This window comes from Schistocerca nitens, chromosome 9, assembly GCF_023898315.1.
Source record: "Schistocerca nitens isolate TAMUIC-IGC-003100 chromosome 9, iqSchNite1.1, whole genome shotgun sequence".
In the NCBI taxonomy this organism is placed as follows: domain Eukaryota; kingdom Metazoa; phylum Arthropoda; class Insecta; order Orthoptera; family Acrididae; genus Schistocerca; species Schistocerca nitens.
This window is the reverse complement of record NC_064622.1, coordinates 67,662,634-67,690,140: the sequence shown is the minus strand read 5'-3', so window position 1 is coordinate 67,690,140 and position 27,507 is coordinate 67,662,634. Positions and strand designations below refer to the sequence as shown.

Here is a 27,507-nt window from a genome sequence, read left to right as displayed (position 1 = left end):
GGTTCCGGACTGAATCGCCTAGAACCGCTCGGCCACAGCGGACGGCAGAGCCACTCATTCCTCAGTCGTCCTACATCTCTCTTTCCTGTTGATGTGGTACTGACTACTTTTTCACTAGTTTGTCTTCCCCCACTCTGTTGATACGCTGTATCAATTTTATGCTTCATTACTCTAGTTTTGTTCATTTATGCAGTATACAGGATGCTTTCCCTAAAAGGGACAAACTGAAAAGATCATATGGACGTATTCTCGGAAATGCGTTCCAAGACAAGTACATCCACCTGAAAGTGGAGGTACTCGTAAATGATCTTTGACAGCGCTGCTATTGGGTTTGTGCATATGTTCGTACTGTTTTTCCCTAAGTTTAATAAACACGACAGATACGTATCGGATGAAGTGACTAGGGGGCGTGGGAAACGACTTCCCAATCCAACTGCTCAATACGGTTTTCTGTCGGTCTATTACAATGCGGGCGGGCGTTATTATGGAGTAGCAGCACTTCCCGCTGTTTCAAAAAATGGCTCTGAGCACTATGGAACTGCTGTTGTCATCAGTCCCCTAGAACTTAGAACTACTTAAACCTAACTATCCTAAGGACATCACACACATCCATGCCCGAGGCAGGATTCGAACCTACGACCGTAGCGGTCGCGCGGTTCCAGACTGTAGCGCCTAGAACCGCTCGGCCACTTTGGCCGGCTTCCCGCTGTTTTGCTGGTCTTTGTTGTTGTTGTACTGCGTCTGCAGCACGTCTCAGTTGTTGACAATAAACGTCAGTAGTGAAGTTACACCTTGGGCGGAACCAGTTCGTAGAACACCACACCGTCGCTGTCCTACCAGATGCATACATTATCTTTTGTGGATGTGCACAGGTCTTTGTACAGGGAGTTGCTGTTTTTCCATTCCTTTCGTTTCCTTCCGTTAGCATAAAGGCACCATTTCTCGTCACCGGTAACGATACGGGATAGGAATGGTCTGTGTTGTTCACGGAGCCAATTGATGACGAGCAAGCGGAGATTCACATATAGCCTCCCGCTGATTTCTGTGATTTTCACTTAGAGCATGCAGTGCCCATACACCAGACTTTCGAACCTTTCCCACTGCACGCAACTGTCGCACGATGGTGGAATGGTCCCAGTTCATCACATTCGCCAGATCTCGGGCACGCCGATGTGGATCGTTGTAGATTAATGCGTTTAAACGATCTTCATCAAACCGCGAAGGTCTTCTTGAATATAGACTCACTAACGTCAAATGATCCTCCTTAAAACGAGAAAATCATTTTCTTTCCACGCCCTGTCCAATGGTATTATCCTCCCCCTCTCGTGGGACCAGTTATCCTCCCACAACGCCTCACAGACGAGGCATGTCTGCACTTCCTACAGATGTGCACAACTATAGACCTATATCTCTAACGTCGGTCAGTTGTAGAATTTTGGAACACGTATTATGTTCAAGTATGACTTTTCTGTAAAATAGAAATCTACTCTGTAGGAATCAGCATGGGTTTCGAAAAAGACGATCGGGTGAAACCCAGCTCGCGCTATTCGTCCACGAGACTCAGAGGGCCATTGACACGGGTTCCCAGATAGGTGCCGTGTTTCCTGACTTCCGCAAGGCGTTCGATACAGTTCCCCACAGTCGTTTATTGAACAAAGTAAGAGCATATGGACTATCAGACCAATTGTGTGATTGGATTGAATAGTTATTAGATAACAGAACGCAGCATGTCATTCTCAATGGAGAGAAGTCTTCCGAAGTAAGAGTGATTTCAGATGTGCCGCAGGGGAGTGTCGTAGGACCGTTGCTATTCACAATATACATAAATTACCTTGTGGATGACATCGGAAGTTCACTGAGGCTTTTTCCGGATGATGCTGTGGTATATCTAGAGGTTGTAACAATGGAAAATTGTACTGAAATGCAGGAGGATCTGCAGCGAATTGACGCATGGTGCAGGGAATGGCAATTGAATCTCAATGTAGACAAGTGTAATGTGCTGCGAATACATACAAAGAAAGATCCCATATCATTTAGCTACAATATAGCAAGTCAGCAACTGGAAGCAGTTAATTCCATAAATTATCTGGGAGTACGCATTAGGAGTGATTTAAAATGGAATGACCATATAAAGTTGATCGTCGGTAAAGCAGATGCCAGACTGAGATTCATTGGAAGAATCCTAAGTAAATGCAGTCCGAAAACAAAGGAAGTAGGCTACAGTACGCTTGTTCGCCCACTGCTTGAATACTGCTCAGCAGTGTGGGATCCGTACCAGATAGGGTTGATAGAAGAGATAGAGAAGATCCAACGGAGAGCAGCGCGCTTCGTTACAGGATCTTTTAGTAATCGCGAAAGCGTTTCGGAGATGATAGATAAACTCCAGTGGAAGACTCTGCAGGAGAGACGCTCAGTAGCTCGGTACGGGCTTTTGTTGAAGTTTCGAGAACATACCTTCACCGAGGAGTCAAGCAGCGTATTGCTACGTATATCTCGCGAAGAGACCATGAGGATAAAATCAGAGAGATTAGAGCTCACACAGAGGCATACCGGCAATCCTTCTTTCCCTAACAATACGAGACTAGAATAGAAGGGAGAACCGATAGAGGTACTCAAGGTACTCTCCGCCACACACCGTCAGGTGGCTTGCGGAGTATGGATGTAGATGTAGATGTAGATGACACTGCCTCCCCTGCTGGAAGACGTGCCTCTAGAGGTACAAAGGACAATGTGGCTGCTATATTATGGTGCTCCGGCTGACTGCTCTCTTGAGTATGGAGCTAAAACACTAGTAGGGGCAGAAAATTCCCCTTACCTAGCATGTTCTCATATGCATTTGAATCACTAAAACCTACGTTGTCATTTGTTATCTGTACCTTCAAGTAGGTGTGCCGTATGACCTTTCTGGCTTCTTTTCCTTTCAAGGATCGTTTCATGCACTTTGTTCCCTTTCGGAACATCACCATCTATCTTACGTTATTATCTTATATTAGGTTTGTTGGATAAGTTGGTAGGGTTTTTCTTTTGGACGTTGGTACAGATTAATTTACCGATTGTCAGTTTGTATTTGACTGTTACTATTTCAGCTTACAGATTGTCATTTTATCACTTGAAGATAGTGAGTGGAGCTGTAGGTGTTAGAAAATGGAGTGCCAGGTGGAGAGAGTTCATCACATTCGCCAGATCTCGAGCACGCCGATGTGGATCATTGTAGATTAATACGGTTAGACGATCTTCATCAAACCGCGAAGGTCTTCTTGAATATTGAGTCGCTAACGTCAAATGATCTTCCTTAAAAGGAGAAAATCATTTTCTTTTCACGCCCTGTCCAATGGCATTATCCCCCATTTCCGACATATTCTTGTGGGGGACACAGCACTAACAGAAAATGGATTTCTCCTTTTAAGTAGAACCGTTTTGACATTAGAGACTCTCCATGATCAGAGGGATCTTCGGCGTTTGATGAAAATCATTTCAATGCATTAATACACAATGGTTCATGTCAGTGTAGTCGTGATTTCTATAGCCGTGGGAATCGAAAATTACCCCAGCGGTGGCAAACTGTTGTAAACAGTGAATGAGAATATGTTGCTGATGTGCGTCTGTTATGTTTATTAAAATTGTGGAAAATCACTATGCACTTATGCGCCAACCGTAAATTTCTCCATAGTCTTACAAGCACACTTTTTTTTTTTTTTCAGGGATGAGGGCTGGTCAGATGCAGGTGCGTCTCGGCCTGGCGCACATCCTCAGCAACTTCGTCGTCGGCCCCACGGCGTACACGCCAGTCCCGCTGCCTCTGGACCCCAGGAACTTCATCCGAAGACCAGAAGGGTCGCTGGTGCTCAGCTTCCAACCTCTGGCGGCGCAGTGACACGTCGTGTGTAGCCAGTGTTCCACGCGCAGCACCTGCAAAAATGGACCGCCACCGTGACAGCTCACACGCCTACCTTGCTTCAAATGTTTTCAGTTCGTTCTACTTACTACTGTCATAGATCGGTGGCCTGAAAGGAGCACTAAGGAAGTGCGAGGAACGTCCAGAAATCCTTCTCATTGTAGCCAGGAATTTACTTACATACTTGTTATCGAAGTCACATGTCCTGCTTCGTTAGTAACTAATGAAATTATCGTCGTAGAACGTATGCATATTCAGAACATTAGTTATGCCTGAGTGTTACACGTATCTACTGTAACAGGTAAATATGTCTAGGAACTATGTGGCTGTAGTATATCTGTTCTTTCCTTAGGCAGGCTGAATGTCTTGTGTGTGCATGTGTATAAGTCGTGTACTCATGCTGCTAGATTTCTTTCTTTCTTTATTATATAAGATGTCCTACACAGTGCGGGCACTCTTAGTATTTCACAGTATTAGTAATCGTTGCTAGCGCAGTCCAGTTACAATGGCACTGCTGTGTAAACATTACATCATAGGGCGGAGTTTAGGACTATAAATTGAGCGTAACTCCCATTTTTTCACTGAACCGTTTCATTGCACTGTATCGCCTTTCAAGAGCTCTCGAATGTCGTTAACTAATTCTATTTTTAGAACAGAATGTAACAGTATTAACGATGCAACAAAATACTCGTTCCTCTGTGTACCATCAAGTGCCAGAAACTTTGTGTTGATAACTTGATTTGTTCATGTAGTATATAGTTCATATTTCGTGAACACTCTGTGCATATGAGACTGCTGACAATTAAATTTTTGCCTATGTTTATCTCTCTACGAAGCTCTTGTAAATAGCAAGCATTGTAAAATGTATTTGATCAGTCAAGTAGCATAAATAGTTTGTTGTGAAGAACTTACAACCCTTTCCACCGGTTCCACTTTCCGGTATGTTATTGATGGTAGAGGGTTTTGGAGGCAGTCTTCTGATAATGTTAATAGGAGAATCTTGTTACAAAATGGGACACTCATACTTCATACATATATACATCAGCTAAATGCAGTTTTGTGGTCGACATGGAATACTGTATACGTAGCTATAATCAATCACAGCATAATAAGTGAAATAACAAAATAATGTTTTTTTAATAGGTACATGTTATATTTTTTGTCAATTCTCTGTGATAAGGGTAATGTAAGATACTTAAAGATTGAAATAAAGCAATTTTTCTTAAAATGTATGTTTGATTCACTTTAGTATTAAAGAAAATCAATGAACAGTTTGACAAAACACGTACTTCCTTCCTCACTTCTTCCCCTCGATACACGTTCTAAATGAAGCATATTGAATAATAAATAAGAGATATAAAAGGACAAGGACAATATTTCTCGGACTGATAGAAAGGCAGTGTGTAAGTAATTTTTTTTACCTTATGTTGGTACATGTTACACAATGCAAGCCAAGCATCAGTTACGCTTTTGAAATGTTTTTCAGTATAGAGGCCTTCAGAGTGTGTTTGTTTCCAATATATGATGCTTTCTTTGCTTTGGACGGTTTATTGGTAACGGAACGATACCGAAAACTGATGGTTTAGACGCGTCCGCACCCGCTTCTTCGTTCTGAAATTAAGCGTTGGTGGTAGAATACGAACTGGTCATGTTTCTATTGGTGGAAGCGCACAGTATTTTATGGATGGATTTCATTCTATTAGAAAAATCAATTCAATTAAAAATGTGTAAGTCCTGTTTGGGATCTAGGAAACATGAAGACAGTATTTGCAATTCTGCAATGATTATGAAATTCAGTATTATCTAACAATAATAACTAAAAAATACTTGTTTTTTAAAAGCTGTACAAGAAAACACTTTTCCCCAAAATTTTCATAATAGTATGCCAGTTTTTTCGCCGTTTGGTAAAACAAAACTCTGTAACCAAAATTTCTTACAATGACATTTTTAAGGGTAAGTGTAATCACGTATCAGTTTAAAAAATGCGCTGTACAACATTCACCATCGTTTGTAGAAACAGTGCTGAGACACTGACCACCGTGAGCTATGAACCATGCACGAGTTCAGTTTTTTCCTGTTTATCTAGAAGTGGTACTGCAGACCTACTATATGCCTGTGTACTTATTAGACAGATGAACTTATAGCTCTTACTTTCTGTAGACTCTTCAAGGTTTTCTGATGACAGCTGGTATAGTTTCATTTATCCCTCTTGAGGAGACACTGGCATAAAGTACCACTGTCTGTCTGGACGAGAAGGTATGCATCTTTCAGTGAAGCAGGGCCGTACCAAGGAGGATACACTGGTTTCTGTCAGATCACCAGAGTTAAGCACCATCGGACTTGGATGGGGGGTGACGTTCCATGTACACCGAGACTGCTGACAACCCTCCCTTTGCCCTTAAGGCGGAGGAACTCTGAGGAGTGATGGCGTTAAGTCAATGATCACCAGTCTTGGCGCCAATATCCAAACCCCCTGCAGTGGCTCAACTCTGTTGATGGTGATCCATTCGTCGGATGGAGACCTTAATCTTCACGGCCCCTTTGGTGCTCTTCGGGAGGAGTAGGCTATGTGCTGACGGCGAGTTTCGCCCTCTCCCTTTGTGAGCATGTGGGTTTGCTATTCTGTCATTCTGCACAACGCATTAATCTGAGATGTACCCTTTACCCTATGGCTCCTGCAAGGTGCAATTTCCACCCCCACACTACTACAGGAGTCAGACAGACGCTCCTAACGTTCTAAAGAGAAATGCCTGGACAACTTTCAGCAATAAATATCTTCTGGAGTCGTCTGCTCTAAGGAAATGACACAAAAATTCACAAAATTTCTTACGTAACTAGTGGGATACTTGGGTACTGGAGCAGTGCTAGTTAGTGTAAGAAAAACATGAAACTAACGAAAATTATTATTTATTTTGCAAAAATTCTGAGAAATCACAATGGCACTTTTAGTTATGAACTGAACCCGTTATATCCTGGTTCTTTTCGGAATGTGAAGTTACCTCTTAAGGATAGGATTCGCTAATGAAATTTCTATACAAAGTTTAAGATTGTTATTGACTTGGCAGAATGGCTGAGAGCCGCGCCTACTCCACTTCAATAATTATCCATTAGAATGTTGCTAGGCACGGTCGAGGCTGTCGCGTGAGAAATGCATTGAAGTGTAGTGCTGTGGAGGAAATATGGGGCTCGCAATAGCTGTAGCGCACAATACCGTAAGCTGCGATGACTGCTGTCTGCGCCGCTCGCTGCTGACCAATAAGATAACTCTCGTTCTATCTGGATTGACCTTCGCCAATCAAACTCTCCCTACACCTTGATGAAGTCAAGGACTCCTATTCGCTTCTAATCTAACTATTGGCGTGGTACACCGGTCAGATAACCAGTCCACTGCGATGCCACTCAAAATTAGCTCGTAGGCATTTAACTATAACTCTGTTCACACCGCACAATAAGTGTGGCAGCCAACAGAGTGAACAATGCTTAATCGCAAGGACTCAATATAGAGTCGCACTTCGATTCCCCTCTCGACAGAGGTGGTCTCCCAGTGAAGTAATGAGGAGAGACTTGTTCCTCGCTCTTTGAGTACACGTACGAGCTCGCACGCTCTCGTTACGTATTCTGGCTCCAAGAGCGACAACGAAACGGCCCCTCTCCACGCCAGACGTGAAGGTATATATCTTTTGGTGTCTTCCATTACTCCTTCAGCTCAAGGCATCAGAAATATCGTCTGCCAATCAGCATTGCTCTTCTAAAACGGGAGAATGACGTTTCGTTTAAGGCGACCAATCCAGAAATCTGTAGTATCGGCGTCTGGCGTTTGCTGTCTCCCTGTGAAAATCTCTGAAACTGTGTGCTATGTGTAAAGAATGTGTAGGCTGGCCGCTCCCACACGATGTAGCGGAATTTGCTTTTAAGTCGAACACGGGGTCGTCCTTTCACTCAGGCAAATGCTGTCTGCTCTACAGGCAGTCACCGGCCGACGTAGATGGGTTGGGGCCGGCCTCCTGCGTGCGGTTGCCTCTCTCGAACTAGAAGCTCCTGTGACCGTCGTGTCTGGAATGTATGTGTGTACGCCAGCCTCGAGTATTTCAACCACGGTGCGCACTTGCGATTAGTTAGTTATTTGCATATCGTTTACATGAATTCATACAGTACTGACTTTATCTTATCGCGTTTGGGTTCGAATGAAGCGTCTTGATGTGTGGAATATGATTGTGAGGGCGAAATATGTAAGCAATGAAGGTCAGGAGACCACGACGTCTTACACCTTCTCTCATCATCTCCAACACGAAAATCACACTACGCCACATACACACAACCATTACAACCATCTACACTTAACAGATGCAATGAGGTGACAAAAGTCATGGGATACCTCCTAATATCGCGTCGGACCTGCTTTTGCCTGGTGTAGTGCAGCAATTCGACGTAGCATGGACTCAACAAGTCGTTGGAAGTCCCCTGCAAAAATACTCAGCCATGCAGCCTCTACAGCTGTCCATCATTGCGAAAGTCTTACTGGTGCAGGATTTTGTGCAAGAAATTTTCCGTGGGATTCATGTCAGGCCATCTGCGTGACCAAATCATTCGCTCAAACTGTCTAGAATGTTCTTCAAACAAATCGAGAAAAACTGTGACCCAGTGACGGGCGCCCTGTCATCCATAAAATTCCATCGTTGTTTGAGAATATGACGTCCATGAATGGCTGCGAATAGTCTCCAAGTAACCGGACATCCAGGGAACCCAGTCAATTTCGCGGAAACACAGCCCACACCATTATGGAGCCCCCATCAACTTGCACAGTGCCTAGTTGACGATTTGGGTCCATGGCTTTGTAGGGTCTGCTCCACGCTGAACCCTACTATCAGCTCTTAACGTCTGGCCAGGCCACTGTTTTTCAGTCGTATAGAGTCCTACCGATAGGATCACGAACACAGGAGAGGCGCTGCAGGTGACGTCGTGCTGCCGTAGCCAATTATTGCCCAATTTCGCCATACTGTCCTAAGGGATACGTTCCTCGTCCGTCGCACATTGATTTCTGCGGTTATTTCACGCAGTGTTGCTTGTCTGTAAGCACTGACAACTCTAAGCAAACTCCGCTGCTATCGGTCGTTAAGTAACGGCTGTCGGCCACTGCGTTGTCCGTTATGGGAGGTAATGTCTCATATTTAGTGCTCTCGGTACGCTCGTGGCACTGTGGAACTCGGAATATTGAAATCCCTAACGATTTCCGAAACAGAAGATCCCATGCTCCTAGCTCCACCACCTACCATTCCGCTTCAAAGTCTGGTAATTGCCGTCGTGCGGCCATAATAACGCCGGAAAGCTTTCCACATGAATCGCCTGAGTACATATGTCGATTCCGCCGATGCACTGCCCTCGTGTACGCGATACTACCGCCTTCTGCATTTGTGCTTATCGCTATCCCATGACTTTTGTACACACAGCTCTCATACTTCGCGAAGGAATGGTGCCTACGGGCGCGAAGGATAGGAATAACGTTTTCAAATAGGCCGCTGAATCTCCCAGCCGTTCTTTCCATACGACCTTACTTTACCAGGGCTATACTGGCGGTAGTCTAGCCTTAGACAGGGTCTCAATGCCACGCAGCTCTCATTCAGGAGAGTCATACAAAAATTGTCTCACAACGTCCCACCTTTCCTTTATCCGATTCTGAGTTTTCCTTTTTTGAGGTGGCAGCATCCTCTTAGAGGCCTCCCAGCTTGGACAAGCACATACGCTCTTAGCTGTGTCTGATATTACTTCCACTTCTTACAAGCTTCTGCGTATACTTTCCTATGAACTTCCCTTGAATAACCTTTGGTTTCTTCGACCTAGATGTATTAGGTTTCGCGGCCCGAGGGAGTCTCTCATTCTTTTCTTTCTGCTCCAAACGGACGGAAAAGGTTCAATAGCTCAGTGAAGATAACTTCTCTGGGGGAGGCAACCTCGATTCAAAACCCTGAAAGTCTGCAGGCAGTAAGATGGCAAACCCTCCATTGCTTGTATAAGGCTCGTAACTCTACCATGCGAGATTTTCTAACTAAAAATCATCGTATAAATAAGCTGGTGGACAACAACTAAGTGACTAGGCTAGAAAAAAGATAAAGACCTTGGAATGTGGGACTAATTACTCTTTGGAACATGGAATGTTCGTGATTTAGCCAATAAGGAAATATAACTCATTAAAGAATTAGAGGAAATAAAATCTAATATAGTGGTTCTAACAGAAACGAAAAAGAAAGAGGTACTCAAATATAGCAGATGACACATTGGTTTATAGTGGAGTTAGTAAAAACAAAGAGCAGCTAGTGGAGTTGCAGTAATTGTTGATAAGAAGCGGGCTAGTAAGATAACATCTCGCACTCTTGTAAATGACAGAATACTAACTATTCGACTGAAAAAACCTAGAGGTCAGTTGACTGTAATTGGAGTATATACCCATGAAGATGGCAGAAAGCCTATTGAAAGATTCTACAACAAACTAAACAGAGAAATTAGTAAATATATAAAAGGAGAGGGCGTTGTACAAACTAGCAGGAGATTTTCATGCCCGAGTGTGAAACAGGCAAAAAGCATATTGAAAGATTCTACGACAAACTAAACAGAGAAATGAGTAAATATATAAAAGGAGAGTACGTTATACATATTAGCAGGAGATTTTAATGCCCAAGTGGGTAAACTATCGATTTAAAATGTATAGGTGCATTTGGTGAAGATATGAGTACTTTGAACAATAATGGAGAGAAGCTGAAACAGTTTGTAACATTTACAAAATTAAGGGTAACAAATACTTTCTTTGGAAAAAAAGACATCTATGAATTTATTTGGTGCACAATGGGACGTATATCGCTAATTGGCTATGTCATTACGAATAAAAAATTGTCATCACAAGTAAAGGATGCAAGAGTCTATTGGAGTAGTGTTGTAGCAACGATCACTATTTGCTAATACCAAAAATACATCTTCTAACACAGTGAAAGAAGATGATTAGCCTTGAAAGGACGAATGAACAAGTGTTTAATAATACCTATTACAAGAAGAGAATATAAAGACTTTATATCAAAGAAGGCTATCTGATTACTGGCAAAAACAAGAAATCAGTCAAGACAGTAATCGGGCATGGTATTATACGGACTGTAAGAATTATATCTAACGAAGTATTGCGTAAAAATAGAAAGTACTGGTAGAAAAAAGGATTAAGGATATGTAATGAATAACTGCGAACGAAATAACAGACAATAAATTAGCTCATCTACAAGCATTACAACAGAAAATGGACGAAGGAAAAGAGATTATAAGGAAAAACAAAATGAAGCGAAAAATGCTGTAAGGAAAGTTCACCAAGAGTCTTGGGAGAAATGTATCAGCATCGTTGAGGATGACATACATGGGAGAAACACGATGTCGTCTAAAGTGGTTAAGACATGGGTAGTGAAGAAAGAGATGTAGCAAATATAAATGTAATCGAAGAAGAGCTATGGATACAACTTTATAGAAATTTGTGGTCTAATAACACCCTCGAAAAAGAAGAAGGAAAAGAGGATTCTTTTTATGGAAATGTAAATCCCATTACCTTGGAGCAATTGGAAACAGCATTAAAAGAAATAAAGAACCGTAAGGTTACAGGAGAAGATGGAATAAATGCAGAATTATGGTGATATGGTAGCCCAATACTGATTCAGAGATTTCTGCATGTAATTAATTGATGTTGGAAGGGATATCACCTTCCAAAACCCTGGTCGCATGACCAACTTATGTCTCTATTTAAAAAAAGATGCTAGAAACAAGTGTGAGACTTGTACGGGAATAAGTGTTTTGATTACAGGATATAAATTATGTGCAAGAATATTAAGTAAAAGAGTACGAAACATCACAGACGTTTCATTACTAGAAGAAAAAACTGGCTTTAGAAAGAAACGATCTTTTACAGATGCCACTTTCACAGTTAAGCAGATAATAGAATACAAGAAGGAAATATAACTTTGAAAGTCATAAAGCTTTTACTGATTACGAAAAAACATTCGACCGAGTAAGTAGGGCGAAATTACCGGAAACCATGACTGAAAGAGGATTTCCGAATCACCTAATTAAAGTTCTCAAATGTATATGCAAACATACAAAATAAACGCACATGTCAGAAACGAACCAAGGTGTAAGGCAGGGCCGTAACGTATCTCTTAGTTTGTTTAAAATTTATACAGATCATCTGATTAGAGGGTTGACGTGTAAAATTAATGGAAGAATTTGTGTTGCACCAAATTTTACTCTCCAGATGAGGCTGTTTGCTGATTATCAGATTATTATAAGCAAAACTGAAGAGTAGCTGTAATAGCAGTATATATTATGTTGCAGAAATTATGTGAAAATTATAATTTTAAAAATTACGCATTTAAAACAAAGGCCTTCAAAGGTAAGTATTCTATGAGAACCAAAATTGTAATCTGTGGTATTACGCTATAGCAAGTCACATTTTTAATTACATAGGAACATATGCCAGTTACAAAAATTAAAAGGATCTTAAAGACAAATTACTCGCGTTCCCACGAACACGTGATGCAGTAAATAGGAGCCTAAAACCTCAACCAGAAAAAAAACACGAATAAAGTTCTGTACGTGTTTTTCTCTATGGATCTGAAACATGGGCGTTGACAGAAGCTGATGAAAACAAAATACAGGCGGCCAAAATGAGAGTCTTAAGGACAGTAAAAGGATGTATCCTTTCAAGGAAAACTGCAAATGAAAGAATAAGGGAAGAGCTAGTAATAAACACTTTGGAAGAAAACTATGTAAACTAAAGATATGATTGGAGACAGCTTGTTGACAGAAAGCTGAACGACAGGATTCTAAGAAAAGTATTGTGCTGTAGACATGAAGACAGTTCCACTCCAGTCACTGAGATTCCAGGCTGAAGACGTGTCTCGGGACGCCTCAGACAGCGTTGGGATACCAACTTAACTGTTGCCAGACATACGGCCCCACAAACATGAGCGATGGTCTGGGATGACATTTCTTTTGGTTGTCATCCGTGACACCTTAACAGCACACCGGAACGTCGACGATATTCTACGCTCCGTTTTGTAGCCGTTTTGTAGCCATCCTCAACTTCCATTCCAGCACGATAAAAACTGTCCACACAGGATGGGAGTGTCTACAGCTTGTCTTTGTGTTTTCCAAACCCTACATTGGCCAACAAGGTCGCCGAATCCCTTTCCAATCGAGAACCTTTAGAACATTATAAGCAAGGCTCTCCAAACCTCAGAGGATTTTGTCGATCTAACGCGCCAACTGGACAGAATTTAGCACGAGATCCCTGAGGGGGACATCCAAAAACTCCGTCAATCGACGCTAAGCCGAATAACCGCTCGCGTAAAGGTCAGAGGTGGACCGACGCTTTGCTGACTTTCTCTATGTGCGAAGCTCTCTTTCTTAAAAAAATCATTAAGTTTTTCTGAAATTTTAATCATTTGTTTGTCAGTACACCTACGTCACTTCTACCGATTTCCGTCCCATTCGGATAATTCCTACGTGTTGCGTCTTTTTTTCCATATTTTGTGTGTATGCCTGTACGTGGAATATATGACACGTGCGTAAACGGTCGAAACCGCTTGCAAAGAGCTGGTTCCTAGCATTTGTAAACCTTTTCAATCTTAGATCATCCTCTGTTGACGTACTGATTGCTTCCATACATTAATATTTTGAGTAAGTTAGGTGGCCGCTTTCTAGAGTTTTTAGAGATGACTCTATCCTGTTCGTTTTTAGATTTGGTCTTTTACAGAAAAACAAATCCGCGAAGTTGCTAAGAAAACTGAGGGGAATTCAAACTGTCCATCCAAAACGTCTTCGGAAAAACAACAATATGGGAATTGTGGGTCCGCTTTTCTGTAAAACACTTGTTATTTATTTATTCCCCAAACTAGTTTCAGCGACAAATATCGCCATCATCAGTGGTTCTTTATTACATGTGTACCATTTCTTTTTTAAATATTGTTTTCTGTTAATACTTGCATAATACCTTATTTACTATACGTCACAGCATGGTTTTAAGATTGATGTCGCTGTTTGCGGCATATTTTCTATTTTTTTCTGTTGCCGTTTTGCTCACCATACATCATATCATCTGCAACTGTGTGAGTGGCAGTTAATAAACAAATACAAAAACGTGAACTTACCCATGTCAGCGTTGTACAATTTGGATTGCGGTACCGTTGTGGATACAGTTTTGGTGTGTACTCGATTGTTACGTACTTTGTCGTGTTTCCACGTTCGCTGGCCAGCTTGGATCTACTTTTATACACAGAAAAATATAACTCTCGCACTTCGTTCATAATCCAAAACATCACGCCATCTTGCTGTTCGCGCGGCCTAGTTGTTTGGGAAGCTGAAATTTGGAAAATAGTTACCCTTTTGCAGGCAAGAACGTTTCGGTTGCACAATACTGTTGTTAGCTGAATGATATCGGCGGGTAAACCAACGGCTGGATGTCTGTACAGCCGTCGCTATACTATGGCTGCGTCCCGGTTGCATTGGCACACGGTTACTAAATAGCTCCCCGTGAAGCTGAGCAACCTTATTGTTGAGTACTTGTCAGTCTGTGTGTTTTCGTTGTTAATCCTGCAAAACTGTAATTGAGTCTGTTCTTGTGGGACGCCATTAGTTCCACTATTTCGTGACTGGTCATTTGTTTGTTTCAACTTTTCATGTTACAAGATTGTCACTGAGTTTATTTGTATGCAGGTGAGGGACCAGTGGTAACTGTCTTATCACGCCAATATAATGACGTGTGTAATGTATTGACAGGAAGAGTGCGCAAGACTCACGTGTGAAGTAAAATAAGACGGCAAGATTACGGCTCTGTAAACCCACTGAGGTAGTAGCTGATGAATTCTAAAGCTGCAGATTTGGTCTTGAGTTAAGTGATTGCCTTCTGTAATTAACTATTCACGAATCATAATTTGGCGTTCATCTGAAGAAGTTTGCTCCCAAACTTGTTTGAAATTGTTTGGTACTCCAGTACAGAAAACGCGCAAGTTTTAGACTGTGGCAAGAGAAAAGCTGGCGTATACGAAACTTGTGATAAGGTGGTCCTGCAGTAATTTGTTGTGTATTTCAAGCGCTTTGTTAAAGTGCATTTATCCGAATATTGTTATTAGTTTTAAATTGCTGTCGGTTTGTTATTATAAATATCTTTAAAAGTTACTACATGCATTTTTGAAATAGCCTTGGGCATTTTAAACTTTTTATCACAAGTAGTTATCGAGCTTGAGTTGAAACATTTAATTGATATAATTGCTTTGCTCTCAAATTTGGCAATACTGTATCAGCAGTATCTTACCCTTGATGTTGGATCAGTGTAAATATTATTAAGAGTAAGCCTTGTAATGGGTACGCTTTAATAAAAAGAAAGGCATCGGACAATGTTTTCTAATAACTGTTGAGTACGAATCGTTTATTAATAAATTTGTTTCAAAAGATGTCGAATTCATATTAGTCCGACACCTTACCACTGCCTTAATAGCTACTACCATACCAGTTAGATCAAGACGTCAAGTTTTAATTCCGGGCTACAAAACCCGTCGTCTGCAGCAGTTCAGTTATTGTTCACTTACAATCAGCTATCAACAGAGCAACTCCATTTCTGCCATATCTTTCGGGGGCCGATTGCAACACTGCCCCGGCGTTACGCGTCAGCAGCAATTGTGAAGTGACCTGCCGTGTGTGTGTGTGTGTGTGTGTGTGTGTGTGTGTGTGTACAGAAAATTGGAATAGAGATCAACATGACCATCCTTTCCGCCCTTTTTATTGCTCATGAAAGCCACACATTTTATATATATATATATATATATATATATATATATATATATATATATATATATATATGTGTGTGTGTGTGTGTGTGTGTGTGTGTGTGTGTGTGTGTGTGTGTGTGTGCCTTTCTTTTGTAGACTAGTGTGGTACTTTTCTCTAGGTTTCACTCAGGAAAGGATCCCCGAACGATAAAAAATTTCGAAGCCATAGCAGAGATCCAGTGATTTAGCTTGTCGAGAGTATATCATTTGCCTCAAGTGTAAGCATTGGCTGGAGAGTTGAGGGTGCGCATGGCCAGATGAAAGCTGCGCCTCTAGCCTACGTTTTCATAGCGCACTTTGAAATTCATACTCCATTACTTTGCAATAACTACTGATCTAGCACCCTTCGGTACGATTCAGCAGTCCGAATATCTAATCTTTTCTCATCCTAGACTATTTGGAACTGTTTACACTGCCTCCTTATCTGCTACAGGCAGGCGTCTCGAAACAAGTGACCGGGTTGCATCAGAATCTTGATAAGATCTTAAAGCAGATTGCGTTTGTTTAAGAGGCTATAATTGTCGGGGAGTCACTGATGGGCGTTTGCGACGACTCACCCTGAGTAGCAACAGGTGCGCTATAGAAATGTCTCGACTCACGCTGACTCCAAAGTTGACAAAATGCCAGTCCCTGCTGACAAAGCTATCAGCGGGAATAATTTTCCGTCTCTGGCATGCGCATCAAATATCTTTTTATGAATCAGAAGCGCAGATGGGCTTTTAATTTAGAAAAGGCGACTGCTGTTCAGATTAGTCATCATGAACCAGCAAATGAGTTGTTAACACAGTGTTTCTTGTTGTGATTTCGTTTTTATAATGCCTCTATGTCATTTCAACTTTGGCCTAGAGGACAACGGGATCGTAAGACGTGTTTCCTGTTGACTGTTAACGTACGGGGATATTTAATAGCCTGTTGGTAGGCTCCAACAAGAACACGTGTGAAATGCATCTAATGTTGAGGGGTTTCTTCGCCTCTTTCGAGTTCGGAATAACTTTTGAATCCCCCCCTTTACACAGGTTCGAGAATTACAGGTCGGAAATTTTTGTTATTAATGCATATTTTTATACGAAAGATTTCGGTCATATAGAGATTGTTGTATAAATTCGAGAGTATAACCTCTTCCGAAATTCAAGGAAATTTCACAAACATTTCTGCAATTTTTTTTTCAAAAAGGTACTTAGTATGATCGACAGAAGATGTACATACATTCACTTGGTTTATGTAAGCAAAATTTCGCACATACCTAGCAGCAGAACTAAGGACTATTAAGTGATGTGAGATAATTTTCAAGCTTTCTTATGGTATATTGTATCCCGTTTTGAATATGATACTGAAACTTCCTTCTCCCTACACATATGCGCAAGCGGCATGTCAGTATTCGTCATTAACAATATGACACACACACACAGTGGTTACGGTTACTACAAGCCACACCACAAGTTGGGAAACGAGGTCAAATTTCTTGTAGTTTACTGTCGAGTTGAGATTATTAAACCAATGTTTTATTCATATCTTACAGAAACTAGCAGTACGGCAATAAACAGCCTTTTAAACACACCGCTAACGGCAATCAAGTAATTTATAGCAATACAACAATTTTAAAATTTCTTTTAAAAATGGCAATAAGTCATTTACAGCAATATAACAGTTTAAAATTGAAAAAAAAGGACACAGAAGCTAACAGTATGGCAATAACAGCCTTTCAAAACACGCCGCTAACGGCAATCAAGTAATTTATAGTAATACAAGAATTTAAAAAATTTCTTTTTTTAAAAAAACACAGAAGCTAGCAGTACGGCAATAACAGCCTTTCAAAACACGCCGCTAACGGCAATCAAGAAATTTATAGCAATACAACAGTTTAAAATTTTTAAAGAACATTAGTAAACAGGCTACTAAAGTAAATACTGAACTTCGTTAATAAGGTACGGCGAGGAAGTGAAGCTACCAACACCGCCATTAAAAAAAAATTTAAAGGTCTCAGCAAACACACGATTAATGGCAATAAAGGAATGGAGGAATTTAAAACGGTTTTTAAATAAAACTGTCTCGGAATATCATTAGAACATAACAGATATGACAGACCCGTGTAAGGCGGCCACAAATCACTCACTCAGGGATGCTCAGGCTAGGCAGAATACTGACCAATTTAAATACGCCCGTAAACACAATTGCCGCTCTCAGGTTGGTCACTTCACCGACTTTTAGACAGCGAAAACTTGTAATAAGATGGCTGAACTTGCTGACAGAATTAGAGCTAACCGCGTGCAAGGAAACGTTACACCCCACAGTCCTGAATGAGCGACCACATGATCAACCAACAAGAAGCATGAATTTACTCATAACACACGACAGAATAACGAAACAATTAAAACTGCCAAAACTACACCTCCCATCGGGCAGTAACGAGAGGAGGAGGAAAGATCACTGTCTTCCATTACACCGGTGCCGGGGACAGGAAACCCGGTCGCCGGAGGCCACAAGGCAGAAAAGACACTGGTTACGCAAACTTATTACTTAATGATTAAACCTTCCACTAACTAAACTTGCAATTATGCTCGAACAGGCAGTACACGACCTCCGATGGCAAGGATCCACACATCCGACCGCGCACGCGTCGCTAGTGTACCCAACACGCCACGGTCACGCGACAACACGCTCTGTCACCGGAGTTCACGTCTTCTCTGCAACGTTGACGGGTAGTGACCGCTCCTTCATGTTAGGTGTCTCCTTTTTAAACTCCAGTGTTTAAACGGAGGACTTAAAGAAGCTTGTCAACGTCCCACCAAGTGAAATGAACAGCAACTACTCGTGGGGCGATTCTGTGTACAGCCAACACGCGGGGGAGCCCTTCCGTCAACTCGACCGGCTCGTTACACACAACCGACATACATCACGTGGCGACTCGGTACAACCGACCACGCCTGGTCCGAGTTGACGAGCCACACTGCCCTCTCGTGTCCACCACACTCTCTGAGCGCACCCCCTACTTCCGCGCCACCTCACGAAGTTACCACCGGTCAGAGATCTCACTTCCTCCATAGCAGTTTCCCGGACGCAAAAACGCAGATATAGATAGCAGAGAGAAAAGACAACCAAGGAGCCACTTAATGACAGACAACATATCAAACAAACATGTCAGGGGAAGAAAAGCAAAACCAATGCAATTTAAACACAATGTGCAGCACGAGTCGATACACGGCTCACAATGCTATCAAAATAGCTAGAGTTTTGCAATTAATCGCTACTGTTCCTACTATAGACGCGGCTCTCTCTTACGTAGCGTCTGTTTGTGTGTCCTAAATCATATTCTGCATACCACCACAGAAATGAATCTTTTGGGGCGCTGTTCAAGCGAATTTATTAAGATAATCAAGACATACAGAGACCACTACGTAGCACAAAAAGCACCACCGTGTTCTGCAGGTTTCCAAATGACCTCACCAGCATAACTGAGTCTGTCATGTTGCGTGCTGCTGCGCCTCGCAGACTGTGTGTGTCACAGACGCGCGGCCGATGTGAACGCCAAACGTCGAGAAGGTGCTGATTGCTGCGTAGATGTTGGCTCTGAGCACTATGGGACTCAACTGCTGAGGTCATTAGTCCCCTAGAACTTAGAACTAGTTAAACCTAACTAACCTAAGGACGTCACAAACATCCATGCCCGAGGCAGGATTCGAACCTGCGACCATAGCGGTCTTGCGGTTCCAGACTGCAGCGCCTTTAACCGCACGGCCACTTCGGCCGGCCTGCGTAGATGTTCCAGGCTATCATAACATCATATTGCCGAATGTTTTCCATAATAGTTAACTGACGTATTTGAGATCTTGCTATTTGAGTGTTTTTTAAACCTAATAGCTTTTATAATTTTTTTATTTTTCATAATCACAAAGCCTGATAACTGACTTAATTTCACAACTAGTGAGCTTAGATCTGCAGTTACGTTAAAGTTATATTTGTGTAAAGCAATTTTTTTTTACATTTCAAGTGACATGAAAGGGAAGCAGTGGTTGGGAAGGGAGTGAGACAGGGTTGTAGCCTCTCCCCAATGCTATTCAATCTGTATATTGAGCAAGCAGTAAAGGAACAAAAGAAAAGTTCGGAGTAGGTATTAAAATCCATGGAGAAGAAATAAAAACTTTGAGGTTCGCCGATGACATTGTAATTCTGTCAGAGACAGCAAAGGACTTGGAAGAGCAGTTGAACGGAATGCATAGTGTCTTGAAAGGAGGATATAATATGAACATCAACAAAAGTAAAACGAAGATAATGGAATGTAGTCAACTTCAATCGGGTGATGCTGAGGGAATTAGATTAGCAATTGAGACACTTCAAGCAGTAAATGAGTTTTGGTATTTGGGGAGCCAAATAACTGATGATGGTCGAAGTAGAGAGGATATAAAATGTTGACTGGCAATGGCAAGGAAAGCGTTTCTGAAAAAGATAAATTTGTTAACATCGGGTATTGATTTAAGTGTCAATGCTATTTTGATAGCATTGTGAGCCGTGTATCGACTCGTGCTGCACATTGTGTTTAAATTGCATTGGTTTTGCTTTTCTTCCCCTGACATGTTTGTTTGATATGTTGTCTGTCATTAAGTGGCTCCTTGGTTGTCTTTTCTCTCTGCTATCTATATCTGAAAGTATTTGCATGGAGTGTAGTCATGTATGGAAGTGAAACATGGACGATAAATAGTTTGGACAAGAAGAGAATAGAAGCTTTCTAAATGTGGTGCTACAGAAGAACGCTGAAGATTAGATGGGTAGATCACATAACTAATGAGGAAGTATTGAATAGGATTGGGGAGAAGAGAAGTTTGTGGCACAACTTGACCAGAAGAAGGGATCGGTTGGTAGGACATGTTCTGAGGCATCAAGGGATCACCAATTTAGTACTGGAGGGCAGCGTGGAGGGTAAAAATCGTAGAGGGAGACCAAGAGATGAATACACTAAGCAGATCCAGAAGGATGTAGGCTGCAGTAAGTACTGGGAGATGAAGGAGCTAGCACAGGTTAGAGTAGCGTGGAGAGCTGCATCAAACCAGTCTCAGGACTGAAGATCACAATAACAGTAATTTAAAGTTGGGGCCATAAGGCTGTTTGTCTTTTAAATTTTTTTGAATTATTCTCGTTGCTTTTATACAACTGAATAATCAGTGTAGATCACCACACTGTGCAAATGCTAATTAATCAGTGTGTTGTTAGCAGTGCTCTGTTTTAATTAACGTGGTGAAAATAACTTTTGGTATCCTCAAGTGGGGTCAGCATTTCACTCCAGCAGCCCATGTGCCCTGCTTACCAATTCTATACCTTACTAGTGCACTTCGTGGAAAATAAGTATGTGTGCACACGTTGTTGCCACTGGTTAATAAAGCGCGCTGCAGAGGTCGTTATAACCTTTTGAGACACCCTATAGTTGCTTCTTGTGACACAGAAGGGTAGACAGAGTGGAGAATCACGTGCTCGCTCTTCAGTTTGGGAGGAAGGAAGTGCACTAATTAACACTCTTTGTCTTCCACTGTGGAACGGAGGAAAGAAAGAAAGCTGGTAGAGATGTACAATATCTGTATCTGTGTCTTATCTGTGGCTTGCCATTATCTCAGGCCGAGGTTAGTAGCTGAAGCAATCATTTACATTTTTAGAACTCTAGGAACATAATTGCTTCCCGAGATGAAAGGCGGAAAGCATATGAGATATTACAATGTCACATGGCTTGGACCAATAACTGTGTAGCTGCACATGTCGCAAAACCCTGCGATGATGAATTTCCCTGAAACCTCTAAAACTAATTATGGGCAGGTCAACTCTTTAAGAACTAACTTCTATGAGCTTCTGTACAAAGATAAATGGATGACGCGAAAATTACGGCCCTCTTAAAGTGGGAATTTTGCAAAATAAACATCTCACTCTCACTAAAACTATCTGACTAGAGTAATACGTTGATAATTTTGAGCTGATTGCTAATACCTTCCAGGAAACAAATTAGCAGCACACAGCTTAATATATGAGTCGGCATCGAACAGAAACAATGATTAAACTCGATACTCACATCTACTGAAAAACACATTTATGAGATCAACACATTAATGAATAACACAGCTCTACAAAATAAATTTTTTTTTTCGTTGCCAGGGAAGTTTGAACGAAAATGGGATATTGTTATGATACTCATTCCGAGTATATTTGTACTTTTTCCAAATTGGCTCTGGTTTTTGAGATATAGGTTATTTGTGGCAATGAGAGTTTCATGTGGATAATATCGACTGCAGGGTCCATATATGGTGTAATGTATTTGCTACCTGTTTTTGAATTAGTGATATTGTACTATCTTTATTAAACAATTGTGCTCAGGGAGTGCATCTGTGTGGTTGAGGATTACATCATGCAAACATCACACTGTCAGCATGTGTTCAGTCCTGTTGTGCAGTGCGTGTGTTGAAGATATTGAGGGTTGTGCAGATTTGAATTCGGCGGTACTCGACATTCATTTGTTGGCCGAGGTAATCCCCGCAACAGCCGATAGGTAGCGTTCAGTGTAAACAAGAAAAATGGCGATGGTCGAAAGTCACACACATGTGCAGTGCAGCTTCAAGGAGATAGAACCTTTTCATCGTGACGTAGCAAATAAGAGGTGAGTATTCATTTCACACAAAACAATTAATGATGTTTGTTGGATGTGATTGACATGCAAATACAAGAAAGTTCTGCATAATATGTAGTATTTGTGCAATTTTGTTTTAGGAAAACATGAGTTCTTCACGCCGTCTTTGCGTGAACCATCCAGATGAGTTCTGCTACATTTGTGGTGAATACGTTCTTCAAAGGAACAGGAAGAATATCACTCCTTTTGTGAACGAAGCGTATCTGGCATATTTCGGAATTAAACTTGGAGATCAAGACAAGGCGTGGGCACCCCATAAAGTTTGTAAATGCTGTGTGGAGTGCTTACGGCAGTGGACAAAACGAAAAAGGAAAAGCTTAAACTTCGGAGTGCCTATGGTATGGCGAGAGCAGAAGAACCATACAGATGATTGCTATTTTTGCATTGTTAATGTGAAAGGTTTTAATAGGTTCAAAAAACGAAAGTGGGAATATCCCGATTTGGAGTCAGCAAGAAGACCGGTGGTGCACAGCAACGATGTTCCTGTACCAACCTTCACAACATTACCCACGCTAACATCATCAGATGACGATGTGCACGGCGAGGAATGTACAAGTAGTGGTTCGGAATACGAAGGACGTGAGACACAACCCCAGCAGTTCGACCAGAAGGAGCTCAGTGACTTGATACGAGAACTCAATCTTTCAAAGCAAGCATCAGAACTCTTAGCATCCAGGCTTAAGGAAAAGAACTGTCTTCATCCAAGTGTTAAAATAACAGCTTACCGGACGAGAGAAGAAAACCTTCTTCCATACTTCAACCAAGAAGAGGTTATAGTGTATTGCAGCAATATACTTGGACTTTTACTTGAATTGGGGCTGCCGGAATATAGACCAGAGGACTGGCGTCTCTTCATAGACAGTTCCACTAGAAGTTTAAAATGTGTTCTCCTACACAATGGCAATCGTTACGCATCTATTCCAATTGCCCACTCAACAAAACTTTGTGAAGCATATGCTAACATCAAGATGGTTCTGCAGAAAATTCAGTATATGCAGCACCAGTGGCTGATTTGTGTTGATTTGAAAATGGTGAACTTCTTGCTTGGACAACAAAGTGGATACACAAAGCACCCATGTTTTATCTGCATGTGGGATAGTAGGGCAAAGCACGAACATTGGAAGCAGAAAACATGGCCTCCAAGGGAACATATGGCTGTTGGTGAAGCAAACATCATTAATGAACCTCTGGTTAGTAGGGACAAGATTGTTCTTCCACCATTACATATTAAGTTAGGACTAATGAAGCAATTCACCAAAGCTTTAGACAGAAATGGTAATTGCTTCACATACATCTGCAATACGTTCCCTGGACTCAGTAGTGAAAAACTTAAGGCAGGAATATTTGATGGTCCTCAAATTCGCAGGCTCATCAACGATACCAATTTTACAAGTGTCATGACTGTCACTGAAGCATCGGCCTGGAACAGTTTTGTCGCTGTTGTAAAATGTTTTTTGGGCAATCATAAAGCTCCCAATTACGAGGAACTGGTCAAAAACATGCTCACTAACTTTCAAAACTTAGGAGCTAACATGAGCATAAAATTGCACTTCCTTCACAGCCACTTGGATCGATTTCCTCGTAATCTAGGTGATTTCAGTGAGGAACAAGGAGAGCGGTTCCATCAAGATACGAAAGGAATAGAGGAAAGATATAAAGGAAGATGGGACAGGCATATGATGGCAGATTATTGCTGGAATCTGCAACGTGACTGTTCTGAAGAGACCTATAAAAGGAAAGCGTGCAGGAAGCGATTCGTCATGGACGGAAAATGATATACTTATAGAGAAACTTTTCAATTATGTTTTTATACGTGGACAAATGCCTATCAGGTTTGCATAGAAGCTATTTATAAAGATTATTTTCTTTTTTCATTGTAGTTTGTAGCGCTCGAGTTCAGTATTAGCAATTTTTTCTAATTTTTTGAATAAATCATGCATTATCTCAAAAACTAGAGCCAAACTGCATAAATGGTTGCTATATTCGTCCTCAGCACCACTAACCCATCCTAAAGCCACTCAAATATCCTTGGCAAGAAAATGAGTGTTGACCAGTGTAATAAAAACCAGTGGTAATTAGCTTCACCCAAATTTACTTAAAGACTAAATGAGAAGTAGTATCATCGAGTTATGAAATGTCGTGTGGCTAGGGCCTCCCGTCGGGTAGACCGTTCGCCTGGTGCAGGTCTTTCGACCTGCGCGTCGATGGGGATGAAATGATGATGATTAGGACAACACAACACCCAGTCCCTGAGCGGAGAAAATCTCCGACCCAGCCGGGAATCGAACCCGGGCCCTTTGGATTGACTGTCTGTCACGCTGACCACTCAGCTACCGGGGGCGGACTATCATCGAGTTAATAAGGAGAAACATGCAAATTACGTAGGGGACCCTGCTGCCAATCACCGCGTTTTATAACATTTTACATACCGAATTTCCTTGTCAGCCACAGAATGATAAACTGTGAGCGTACAGGCTGTGTGTGTGTGTGAGAGAGGTGCCGGGGGGGGGGGGGGGATTAGACCGGCAGTTTCCCGCGGCAGAGAACGTGGCTGGCGGTTGCTGTGGCGAGCGGTTAGCGATTACGCGGCCTTGGAAAAACCCGAGCTTAGCTAGGCAGGGGCCTGTATGGCCGTGTTTGCGAGCTTGGCTCTGAGCGCTATGGGACTTAACATCTGAGGTCATCTGAGGTCATCAGTCCCCTAGAACTTAGAACTACTTAAACCTAACTAACCTAAGGACATCACACACATCCATGCCCGAGGCAGGATTCGAACCTGCGACCGTAGCGGTCACGCGGTTCCAGACTGAAGCGCCTTTAACCGCACGGCCACACCGGCCGGCTTTTGCGAGCTTGGAGAAATTTATATGCCAGAGAAAAACTGACGAAAACAGAATTAAGAATGACACGGAGGTGCGAGTTGGCACTCATGGACAGAAAAATATGTAAAGCTAAATTATCTAGACGCTCCACAAAAATATATAATAGTTTAAAAGTCAGTGTTGTCTTAAAAGTTGTAAATTTATTAAAGTTCAAAAGCTAATGTCTCGGCAATGCTTTGACCGATTAATATGAACAAAGTGTTTACGGTTGCGGCTAGTAGAGCTGCATCGAGCAATCATAGCCGACTTAGCTGAATATGTACCATTTTTGAATGAGAGGTCGGAATATGGGATACGACTGAGAGAAACTATGCTTTTGGTAATAAATAAATTTAAAGAGACGAAACTAGCGGCAGCATTCTAAAGTTTAAAGAGGTAGATGAGAAATTTAGTACGTACTTTTATTTGTTTATTTATGTTTAGTATCAAAAATACGGTAAAAGCAAAATCACGCCACAAGAACATTATTTGTAAAAAAAAAAACGGTGGCAGATACAGAAAATTGAACTTTAAATTTTTATTGCCCAGAAATTTTCCTTATGTTTCAATGTATCATATGAGTTTTGTGTTTAGTTTTAGAATAATCGTAATTTTTTTTGTCAAACATTGTTCTGAGTTAGGCAGTCGTTTCGAGGGTGCATAGGGCGACCATCTTTGAAGGCAGCCGAGTTTGAGGGACGCTAAGAGCCGGACTTGCCGCCCATCTGGGGTTAGTAGTGAGTTGGCAGCCACGTTCGGGGACAAGTATGTATGTAGCGACGTTCGAAAACGATATAGTTGAGCGCAATATAGTGGATTAGGACAGCAAACAACAGTGTATTTTGTGAAGTGTGAACAGACTGTCGAGTGTTGTGATCGCGACATATGAATTTTATAGTGAACTGTTGTAGCATCAGTTATTAACGGCCACCCTTACGTAAAAACCCCTCAGACCGCATTTTAAGTGTTTAGTGAATATATTGAAGACTTTCGTGGAAAAATAGAAATAAACTACTTGTTCAAATTATAAATCATCGTGAGTGACGCAATATTTTTTTTAAATTGCGCCGCAAAACCTGACTGCATTGCTTTTTTTATATATATTTTATTTCAGTTTGAAAATTGAGTTTACGACAGGTGTGAGCTGGCACCCTATGACGAAAAACATAGCCAAACATTGAGACCAGCCACGTCTCTGGACCGCTCAATTAAGCTGAATGTTAAGTGATTATATATATACAGGGTGGTCCATTGATCGTGACCGGGCCAAATATCTCACGAAATAAGCGTCAAACGAAAAAACTACAAAGAACGAAACTTGTCTGGCTTGAAGGGGGAAAACAGATGGCGCTGTGGTTGGCCCGCTAGATGGCGCTGCCATAGGCCAAACGGATATCAACTGCGTTTTTTTAAATAGGAACCCCCTTTTTTTATTACATATTCGTGTAGTACGTAAAGAAATATGAATGTTTTAGTTGGACCACTTTTATCGCTTTGTGACAGATGACGATGTAATAGTCACAAACATATGGCTCACAATTTTAGACGAACAGTTGGTAAAAGGTAAGTTTTTTAAATTAAAATACAGAACATAGGTACGTTTGAGCATTTTATTTTGGTTGATCCAATGTGATACATGTACCTTTGTGAACTCATCATTTCTGAGAACGCATGCTGTTACAGCGTGATTACCTGTAAATACCACATTAATGCAATAAATGTTCAAAATGATTTCCATCAACTTCAATACATTTGGAAATACGTGTAACGACATTTCTCTCAACAGCGAATAGTTCGCCTTCCGTAATGTTCGCACCATGCATTTACAATGCGCTGACGTATGTTGTCAAGCATTGTCGCTGGATCACGATAGAAAATAATATCCTTCAACTTTCCCCATATAAAGAAATTCGGGCACATCAGATCCGGTGAACGTGCGGGCCATGGTATGGTGCTTCGACGACCAATCCACCTGTCATGAAATATGCTATTCAATACCGCTTCAACCGCACGCGAGCTATGTGCCGGACATTCATCATGTTGGAAGGATATCGCAATTCTGTCATGCAGTGAAACATCTTGTAATAACATCAGTTGAACATTACGTAGGAAATCAGCATAGGTTGCACCATTTAGATTGCCATCGATAAAATGGGGGCCAATTATCCTTCCTCCCATAATGCCGCACCATACATTAACCCGCCAAGGTTGCTGATGTTCCACTTGTCACAGCCATCGTGG

At 41.6% G+C, this 27,507-nt stretch overlaps 1 protein-coding gene across 1 annotated transcript in view; it reads left to right on the top strand.

Moving 5' to 3' along the window:
- The window catches only part of LOC126203025 (cytochrome P450 6j1-like), a 60,982-nt gene extending 55,920 nt beyond the window's left edge, over positions 1 to 5,062 (top strand). Inside the window, exon 8 of the mRNA XM_049937264.1 lies at positions 3,702 to 5,062. Within this exon, the coding sequence (XP_049793221.1) occupies positions 3,702 to 3,874 (173 nt within the window). The 3' untranslated portion in view covers positions 3,875 to 5,062. The remainder of the gene's footprint in view (positions 1 to 3,701) is intronic.
- Positions 5,063 to 27,507: the final 22,445 nt, after the last annotated feature.